This window comes from Dryobates pubescens, chromosome 5, assembly GCF_014839835.1.
Source record: "Dryobates pubescens isolate bDryPub1 chromosome 5, bDryPub1.pri, whole genome shotgun sequence".
NCBI lineage: Eukaryota > Metazoa > Chordata > Aves > Piciformes > Picidae > Dryobates > Dryobates pubescens.
Genome location: NC_071616.1, coordinates 11,826,774 through 11,837,415, shown reverse-complemented (window position 1 = coordinate 11,837,415; position 10,642 = coordinate 11,826,774). Strand labels below are relative to the sequence as shown.

At 41.2% G+C, this 10,642-nt stretch overlaps 1 protein-coding gene across 1 annotated transcript; it reads left to right on the top strand.

The window, feature by feature from the left end:
* The first annotated feature begins 544 nt into the window (after positions 1-544).
* On the top strand, positions 545-9,409 carry EIF2S1 (eukaryotic translation initiation factor 2 subunit alpha). The gene is made up of 7 exons (XM_009897192.2): positions 545-786; positions 2,871-2,950; positions 3,407-3,558; positions 6,873-6,979; positions 7,421-7,518; positions 8,362-8,505; positions 8,867-9,409. Exons 1-7 carry the CDS (start codon positions 546-548, stop codon positions 8,990-8,992), a joined length of 948 nt encoding a protein of 315 aa, XP_009895494.1. The 5' UTR covers position 545; the 3' UTR covers positions 8,993-9,409.
* The last annotated feature ends 1,233 nt before the right edge of the window (positions 9,410-10,642 follow it).

Here is a 10,642-nt window from a genome sequence, read left to right as displayed (position 1 = left end):
TTACACAGCCTCAAGAATTTAGATAAATACAGGGTGTGCAGTGCCACCTTTTCACCCCTTGAAGTCTGAATAGAATAGACCAGGTTGGAAGAGACCTTTGAGATCATTGTGTCCAACCCATCATCCAACTCCATCTAATCAACTAAACCATGGCACCAAGCACCCCATCCAGTCTCTTCCTAAACACCTCCAGTGATGGCGACTCCACCACCTCCCTGGGCAGCACATTCCAATGGGCAATCACTGTCTCTATGAAGAATTTCTTCCTAACATCCAGTCTAACTTTGCTGCAGTGTGCTGTGTACAGACAGTATGGCAGTTGAAACCATTTCCACGTTAATGCAAAAATAAGGATCTCAGCAAATGGTTGTGGTAATGCTAAAATACTGATTAATTTATTGTTTAACTTCTATTAAAACCAAGTATGAATTGCAAAAGCCTTACCCTAATTTGCAAGGGTTTGGGGTTATTTCAGCATGTTTGTAGGAGAAGGCAGTGATGTACTTTGAAATAAAATCTTTGGTTTTCTCTCCTCAAATTCCAGAATGCCAGGACTAAGCTGTAGATTCTACCAACATAAATTTCCAGAGGTGGAAGATGTAGTGATGGTCAATGTTCGGTCCATTGCTGAAATGGGAGCCTATGTCAGCCTGCTGGAGTACAACAACATTGAAGGCATGATCCTTCTCAGTGAGCTGTCCAGAAGACGTATCCGTTCCATAAACAAACTCATCCGCATCGGCAGGAACGAATGCGTCGTGGTCATAAGAGTTGACAAAGAGAAAGGTATTTGGGGATGTTTTGGGCTACATCAAGACAGAATCGTAGAGGGAAACACAAAAAAAACCCAGGTCACTTAGGTGCTTGTTGGTTTTACAAGGAGTTCAGGATTTTTTAGTCCACTTAAGCAAAACAGACCATCATTATGCCACCTGAGACTTACGATCATTCTTCTGTTCCTCTCTGTCCTTCGGATATCTGGTTTATGAAGATCAATGACATCAGTAAAGATTGATTAAGCGAGTCCTCACCAGCTCAATGTTTGGTCAGAAAACCACAGTGAACTGCAGTTTTCTTTTGATATCTGTGCAGATTTTCTGAGTCCTAACTGAAGAGAAAGATCACCTGACGTAGAGATAAAAATGTAAATGGTGAGCATTTAATGCTCACAGTCCATCCTGTTCATTAAGAAGTCTTGAACCTTGGCTATAAAATAGATGATACCTAACTAATGTGCCACATGAATTCTGTACATTGCAAGTTGAGATAGAAAGACAAACTTGCGTGTACAGTCTTCTGAATGCTTTAGTATTTCACTCTGGAGGTTTTTTTAATGTATTTTCTATTTAGAACATGTTGGATTTTGATAATAGTGTTGCATGCAATCTTTAAAATCTACATCCAGATATAAAGAAGTAACAAATGCTGAGCACATCCAGAAACCCAATTCTTGATCTGATGTTTCTCAAGTGATAAAATATTCTAGAATACTTCTGAAACTGCAGTTAACTCTGAAATTAAGTAATGAATGACACAATAAGAAAAAGCAGAGATGAAAGGGAAGACAAAAAGAAAGTTATTTCAGATAGATTTGAAGGAAAGTTAAGTTTCCCAACATGTCTAATGAAAGAATACTCTCCCTTACAAATTCATTTAGTCGTCCTACTGGCAGAGAAGCACATTTGCAATTCACATAGTGTTTTTTTATTGAATCTTTCCAGGGGACCTATAGTTCATGAGAAGTGGGTGAAGGCCTTTTCAGATTTGCTAAGAGATGGTTCAAAAGATTTTTATTTTTTTTTCACACACAGAATAGAATTTCTATTAACCAGGTTGGAAAGGATCTTCGAGATCATCAAGTCCAACCTATCACCCAACACTACCTTATCAACTAAACCATGGCACCAAGTGCTTCATCCATTCTCCTCCTAAACGCCTGTAGTGACAGTGACTCCACCATCTTCCTGGGCAGCCCATTCCGATCACTCTTTCTGTGAAGAGCTTCTTCCTAACATCCTGCCTAAACCTCCTTTGGTGCCGCTTGCGACTGTGTCCTCTTGCCTGGGAGAAGAGACCAACCCCCACCTGGCTACAGCCTCCCTTTAGGGAGTTGTAGACAGCAATAAGGTCTCCCCTGAGCTTCCTCTCCTCCAGGCTAAGTAACCCCAGCTCCCTCAGTATCTCCTCACAGGGCTTGTGCTCCAAACCCCTCCCCAGCTTCGTTGCCCTTCTCTGGACATGTTCCAGCAAGTCAACATCTTTCCTAAACTGAGGGGCTCAGAACTGGACACAGAACTCAAGGTGTGGCCTAACCAGTGCTGAGCCCAGGGGCAGAATGACCTCCCTGCTCCTGCTGGCCATACTATTCCTGATCCAGGCCAGACAGCTCTCCCAAAAGGGTATCCAAGGAGTTACAATTGGAATTTGAGGCCAGGCCTAGTTCATTAGGAAACTGTTCAGAGCTAAGCCAATGAAATGCCAACCTTCAATGAGGTTGAATGCTACAAAAATAGGCATCAAACTTGCTTCTTTGTATACTGGTATGATTTTTGACAAAACTGTGTGCAGAAACATAAAAATGGACCACTGATGGCTGAGCTATTATGAAAACTTCTTTGTACAGAAAACATTAAGTTAGTATTTTTAAAGAACACTATGATTGATTTGCTATTGGAAGTATTTACAGTGGGAAGAATAACCTCAGTGGGATCATAATCTGATCAAATTCACGAGGGTTTGTGTTGGTTGCTGCATATATAGTGTGGACAAGGGGCAAATCCTGATCCAGAGTTTGCTCTTTATGTGTTTCTCTTGAAGCAGTTAGTCTCGTTTATACTATATTTGACACTCCAAATGGTTTTCCCCACTAGGTTATATTGACTTGTCAAAAAGAAGAGTTTCTCCAGAGGAGGCAATCAAATGTGAAGACAAATTCACAAAATCAAAGACTGTAAGTTGCTTTGCTACATTCAGGCACTCTGTATTTCCAGTTTTTCCTCCTGAGCAACCAAAATATACAGATGTCTATGAAAAATACAATAGTATTCCCGTTTATGAGGCATACTACGATTCTCTTTAACCCATGCAAATAGATACAATCAGCTCATCTCTCCATGAGTGCTCTGCTAAGCTCCTTCTTAATTAATGAACAGGTCATGTAAGTTGTTGGTTAACAGTTTGTGACATAGAGGGGAATATTTAAATGATAAGAAATCAAGAACTGTAGGCTGGTTTAGCACACTGGAAAACTCTTACTGGAAAGGCTTGCAGGTAGTTTAAGGCATTTACTACCACCCTTACTACTGTCAAAGTAGAAGGCTTACCATTAAATATTACTTTTGATTCTAAATCTTCGTTTACAGTGTTTGTTTTGCATTTTTTTAATGCACAGTCCTTTTGTGTCCAGGTTTACAGCATCCTTCGCCATGTTGCTGAAGTCCTGGAATACACTAAGGATGAGCAACTTGAGAGTCTCTTCCAGAGAACTGCCTGGGTGTTTGATGACAAGTACAAGAGACCAGGATATGGTGCTTATGATGCATTCAAGCATGCAGTCTCGTAAGGATGGGGGTTTTTTTCTACTTCAGGGGGCTTATTTCAAATAGCAGAAAAGGATTTCCTGGAATAGATCCATCATAATACTCCTTTTGATTTTTGTTTGTTTTCCAGAGTCAGCCTGTAGAATGTACTGGTCAAGTAAACATAGTAAATTTTGACATCAGTCTTCCAGTTGCTTATTGCAGGTTTTTCTGTCTTTCTGCTTTCTTCAAGTTCCCAAAGTTCTCTCTTGAGAAAGAAGGCCCTGAGTTGATTTGGTTTATTCATCTTTGAGTCTGCCATTCTGTTGTATGTCAGGTTTTCAAAAGCAGTAATTGAGGTATTGGAGAATGATGTGGTTACAAACACTGAAGAGATTTCTATTGCTAGAGGTGAGCCTGTAACATTTCTAACAGAAGCAGCAACACAGGTCTTAGTTTGTCAGAACTGGCTTGTTCTTAGTCCCAAGCAGGTGTTATAAAAAATACCTGCCTCAGTGTCTGAAGGTACTTCTGCTCATAGCTGACTGTCACTCTTCCACTGGCAGAGTTTTTTGGTTTTGAAATGCAACAAGCTCTGTGCTTCCAAACTTCAAGAATTAGTAATAGGATCATGAACTTACAAATGGAATTATGAACAGGAAGAGATGGAAATAGGGATGCTAAGGGGATGTGCACTGAGATTTCTCTTCATTTTTTTATGGGGCCTGACATTTTAACTCTGTTTCAGAATTAAGCTTTTTGGTCTCCCTCTACTATGAAATTGGCAATCCAAAAGTGATTTCTCAATAAGCTCTTCTGATGTTAGTCTTTCACAGCACATGAACCTGAGTGATGAAGTTGAGTGGAACACTAGATGGCAGTAATAAAATGTTAGAAATTGTGTGGCATTTTGATTAGCTTAGAGCCATCTGGTTTGGGAGAGGAGGCAGTTGTATCTGCCTGTAGACTCAATGGAAAAGACCTCTAGGATCATGAAGTCCCACCGTTGTCTAGCTGTACCAGGCCCACTGCTACACTGTATCCTTGAGCACCATAGCACATACACTGGTAAAGGGCAAATCTGGGCACATGGCAGCAGGAGGAATTCCAGATCATTCTGTAACTGGTAAATACTTAGGTAAACACCTGTATAGTAGAACAGAAACCTGTAGTTGCACTGGCTGTTTAAGCATCTCTAAACTCAGAAGAATTCCTCTCCATATGTGCCATTTGTTGCTCATTTGCCATTCAGGTTGGAGTACAAAGAATTTGACTTGCTATTCCTTTTTCAGCACTGAGGCTTAGTGTTTTGGGATTTCACACAGCACGTGGCAAACCCTCTGATCGATTAAAAGTAAGAATTAAACATCAGGGACCTATTTTTTGAATGCCTGTCATGCTTATGAGAGTAATTCAAACAGGATAGACTGTAAATGAAGAAACAGGATTTGCATGGGAAATAAATCACGTTTGCCACATAGGTCTGTATTTTGGTGTGTAAAACCTGGCTTTTCTGGGTCCTGTTTGTTTAGGTTTGGCCTTTTTACTGTCTAAAGTCCTTACACAAAAACATGAAAGATGTTGACTTTATTAGCAGCAGAGACCAATCTCCAATAGTGCCTCTGGGTTCTGAGCCATTTTGGTTCACGTTTTACTAGCAATATTGGAGGTGACATCATACTGTTTTTCAGAGGACTGCAACTATTCTCCCTGAAGAAAGGGGACTGGTTTTGTGAGGAGGTTTTTTGGTTGTTCTCTGTTTCAAACATATTTTGGATAAAAATTAATAGAGCAATAGAGAATTGACACCTTCATATGAGCTGCTAATTTGTTTTGGTGAACAGCAGAGGACTTTGCCTCTGTGATCTCTGGATTTAAACCTATTAGCTTGTGATTTTAAAACCCCCTTTTCCTTTTCTTTAGCCAGAATGTAACTAGCAGATAATCATCTGTGATCCAGTTATTGCTAAAAACAAGTGCAGACTAATACAAAATGAGTAGATTACTTTGTAAAATGACAAAAATCCTGCATGTGAATGAAATGATGAAATAACTGAAAAGCCTCAGACTCATAATGGGTTCTCATTTGTGTGATGGGAGTTTACCTTCACATTGGAGGGAATATAAATACCAAGCAACTAGGTGTTCGTCTCATTCTGTCTATTGTATACAAAGGGAGCCAGACAGAAGGAATTCCTCTGCTTTCACAAAACCCAAAAATAATACAGATCTTTTCATCTGTGAACAGATGGAGTAAACTGCTTCTCTGCTTTGTTGCTAAATGCTTCCAGTACAAAATATTTTTTAAATAGATGTGTGTGGTTTTTGGGGGTTTTGGGTTGTTTTTTTAATGACACCAAGCTGGGGGCAGGTGTTGATCTCTTAGAGGGTAGGAGAGCTCTGCAGAGAGACCTTGACAGGCTGGACAGGTGGGTAGAATCCAAGGGCAGGAGATTTAACACGTCCAAGTGCCGGGTTCTACGCATTGGCCACAACAACCCCATGCAGTGCTACAGGCTGGGGTCAGAGTGGCTGGAGAGCGGCCAGGCAGAGAGGGACTTGGGAGTACTGGTTGATAGTAGGCTGAACATGAGCCAGCAGTGTGCCCAGGTGGCCAAGAAGGCCAATGGCCTGTATCAGGAACAGTGTGACCAGTAGGAGCAGGGAAGTCATTCTGCCCCTGGACTCAGCACTGGTTAGGCCTTGAGTTCTGGGCCCCTCAGTTTAGGAAAGGTGTTGACTTGCTGGAATGTGTCCAGAGAAGGGCAGCAAAGCTGGGGAGGGGTTTGGAGCACAAAGCCCTGTGAGGAGAGTCTGAGGGAGCTGGGATTGTTTAGCCTGGCGAAGGGGAGGCTCAGGGGAGACCTTACTGCTTTCTACAACTCCCTGAAGGGAGGTTGTAGCCAGGTGGGGGTTGGTCTCCTCCCAGGCAACCACCACCAGAACAAGAGGACACAGCCTCAAACTGTGCCAGGTTAGGTTTAGGCTGGATGTTAGGAAGAAGTTCTTCACAGAAAGAGTGATTGCCCATTGGGATGGGCTGCCTGGGGAGGTGCTGGAGTCACCATCACTGGAAGTGTTTAAGAAGAGACTGGATGGGGCGCTTGGTGCCATGGTTCAGTTGATTAGATAGTGTTGGATGATAGGTTGGACTCGATCTCGAAGGTCTTTTCCAACCTGGTTAATTCTGTTCTGTTCTATTTTCTTCTGGTGTTTCCATGGCCTCCTAAGAAATGTCTCTGTTTTCTTTGCCCAGTATATCTCTAAGATTATGTGTAAGAACGTTGAAATAGTACCAGAAGTGTCATGTTGCCCTTTAGTATAACTTCCATAACATTGCTTTGCTTGGCCCAGAGACCCTGCAATCCTGGATAGCCTGGATCTGACAGAGGAGGAGAGGCGTGTGTTGATTGACAACATTAACAGACGTCTGACACCGCAGGCTGTCAAAATCCGGGCTGGTGAGTTCTCTCCACATGTTCATGGAACACATCTTAACACCTGAGTCTAGTTAGTGTATCTTGTTGCAGACTATAAGCTCACTTTAAGCTAGTGGTTCATATTGCTGGTATACGAGTGGTATGTGTTCAGAATGAAGACACCTTTGTCAAGGATCGCTTGCAAAATGCCTCTGTGGGTTCTATCCTGAAGGGTAATTTCATATCTTGGCTTTTCAAAGCACAATGTAAAATGTTGTATGTCTGCAGAATTTACGAAGGCTTTTACATCAGCTTACTAGTCAAGAAAGTGAAATACCCTCCTCAGCTTTGGGAGCTGCTGAAGTTCTCCTCGATAAACATTGGATGTTAAAACACATTGCTGAAGTTTAAGTTGAAAAGCTTTAAAGATCCTACAGCTTTTGCTAACTTCAAAGTTATATTATTTGTATTTCTTTGTCCTAGATATTGAGGTGGCCTGTTATGGTTATGAAGGCATAGATGCAGTGAAAGAAGCTTTGAGAGCAGGCTTGAACTGTTCCACAGAAAACATGCCCATTAAAGTAAGTGTCTGTCTTAATAGTGAAATCAAAAGCAATGTTTTTGGTGTCCTCAGGTACCAGTAGCTGTGTGCAGTTGTGACAATCACATAACTGAGGCTAGGAAGCCATGTACTTGCTTTCTGATTCTTCTGTCAGGTCTGTAACACCCTTCCTTTCCTTTCTGCAGTGACATTTGTTCCTAGGGTGGTGCTGTGATTTCCCAAGTCCCAGAAGTTTCATTTGCTCTGTTCAGTTGATAAAGATCTTGTAGTGGCATGCTGTGTACCTGCCGTTCTTTTGGGTGGGAGCATTGGATTTTGGATTCAGTTTTAAGATTGTGTAACTAAAAGATTGTCTCCATTACATGTTTGAGTGTTGGTACAGTGGCTGCTGTACCCAGGCCCAATTTTTCTGCCCCAACAATTTCAAGAGATTAAATGTATTACTGAGCAGGTTCAAAAAGCTTCCTTTGAAAATGTAACAGAAGGAGAAGTTTCTTGTAACAAAAGGGAAAAAATGTACTGCCTGTAATGCTTCTAATTGTTTGGAAAACTCTGCTGGGCTGTTTTACTGATCTGTGAAGTGGATATTCTGTCTGCTTAACAATATTTGTTTAAGTCAACATGCTAGGTAGAAATAACAGATGCTGAAATTGGAAATCAGACAGGCTGTACACTTCCTTGTCTGCTGTTTATGCTGCTAGGAAGGATTTTTATAGTGTGAAAATGTTTCTTCTTCTGGGAATTGTGCATTCAGACACTGTTACTCACTTTGCTTTTGATAGATTTCTTCATTTGTCTTTGTTACTGAGTTTGGTTTTTTTCTTCTTCTTCTTCTTCCCCCCAATTCCCTACAATGTGATAGATTAATCTGATTGCCCCTCCTCGTTATGTGATGACTACTACAACACTGGAGAGAACTGAAGGACTGTCTGTTCTGAATCAAGCCATGGCTGTTATTAAAGAAAAAATTGAGGAGAAGAGAGGAGTCTTTAATGTGCAGATGGAGGTGAGAAGGCATTACATTCTAAAATGTGGTTTATTTTTTTCTCCTTGCAATATTAAGTCAAGCAAGATCAGTAGTGCTAGGAAACACATTATCTAAAGGTATTAAAAAACCTTTAAAAAACCCAGAACTTCTGTGTTCCTTAAATAAACAGATGGCAAAAAAACCCCTGATTTTCCTGGGACTTGTGTGACTCTAGGATGTATTTTATCTTTTGCTCTTTAGGTGGAATATGTGTATAAATACATCTGTATATATACATATATATAAATACCATCTGCATATAAATACAGATGGTGTTTCTTTATGAATGTTTACCAAGTGTTCTGATTTGTTTGTGGGTTTTGTTTGTTTGTTTTTTCAGCCTAAGGTGGTTACTGACACAGATGAAACTGAGCTTGCAAGGCAGTTGGAAAGACTGGAGAGGGAAAACGCTGAAGTGGATGGGGATGATGATGCCGAAGAAATGGAAGCAAAAACTGAAGACTAAATGCTCTGGGATGTTTAGAAGAGAGACCATATGAAAAATTAGAGACCCCATTACAACACTCTGGACTAAATGTTTCCAGTATTGAAAACTTCAAATGCAAATACTTGAAGTGTTTTACTAGTCTAAAAAGACCAAAATGTAAAGGCTCTTCTAAATAACAGTTGATGCAGCAATTTACACCAATCGAATCTTTGGAAAAGGAAGGTGCCTAGTAAAATTCCAGACACAGACCTGGCCAGAAGGAGGCTGCAACCCCGTGCTTAACATTTTCATACAAAATACATAACTCCTAGTTGGTGATTACAGCTCAATGCATCTGTTAATGATCTTTCCTGAGAGCACCAAACAATGTATTTGAGCCAATATTCAATAAATTCCTGGGCTGTGTAATGCCAAGATTTTTTTTTCCCCCCCCTCTTTTGTCACATGGCCTGAGATGGTATGAATATAAAACATGAAAGGGTGTGATCAGTGGGTGACTCCCCTTTAACACTGAAAGGGCTTGCTTTTGTTTGGTTTAAATCAAGCCAGGAATGAGTGGAACAGACTTGAGTTTTTTGCAAGTTTGTTGATGCAGACTTGTTTAAAAGAGCATCTCCTTTGCTCATCATCTGCATTTAGGGACTGAGAACATGATAATATTAAAATAGCTTGTTACTATCCCAGTAAATGTAGCTGGTAGGTGAAAAATCATATGTGGGTGCACTTTGCTCTTACAAGTGAATATAGCAGGAGCTTTAATGAACTTACTCATACTCCAAAAGAGGCAGTACTCTCTTGTCAGCTCACTGCTGCGTGACCTTCAGTTCTGCCTACCCTAAATCTGGTTTACACTGGACTCAGCTATTCTCTCTAGAAACATCCTGTTTATCTTCTCTGAAGAAGAGAAACAAGATGTGTTTTCCATGTTGGAGTATTAAGAAACATTTTCCTACTTCTTTTTCTGTGGGAATGGGGGAGAAAAGTTGTTTTTATTAAGTAATCTTCCAAATTGCTACATTTTTTTTAAGCACAGAATCGCCAAGGTTGGAAGAGACCTCAAAGATCGAGTCCAACCTGTCACCACAGACCTCATAACTAAACCATGGCACCAAGTGCCACGTCCAATCCCCTCTTGAATACCTCCAGGGATGGGGACTCCACCACCTCCCTGGGCAGCACATTCTAATGGCTAACAACTCTGTGAAGAACTTTCTCCTCACCCCAAGCCTGAACTTCCCCTGGTGCGGCTTGAGACTGTGTCCTCTTGTTCTGGTGCTGATTGCCTGGGAGAAGAGACCAACCCCCACCTGGCTACAACCACCCTTCAGGGAGTTGTAGACAGCAATAAGGTCTCCCCTGAGCCTCCTCTTCTCCAGGCTAAACAACCCCAGCTCCCTCAGCCTCTCCTTACAGGGCTTGTGCTCGAGGCCTCTCCCCAGCCTCGTTGCCCTTCTCTGGACACGTTCCAGTATCTTTCTTTTGTCATATCCTGCTTTGACCTTTTTTTTCCTTAATATTTTGTGCCACTGGAGGAAAGAATGCATGAAAAATGAGTCTTTGAGCCTTAACTACAGTAAAAACAGTATCATTGCTGCATGATGTTGCCACAGAAAACACTCACAGGGGGTGTTCATCTTGCAATCCATGCTTGATTATCAGAGAAGTTCA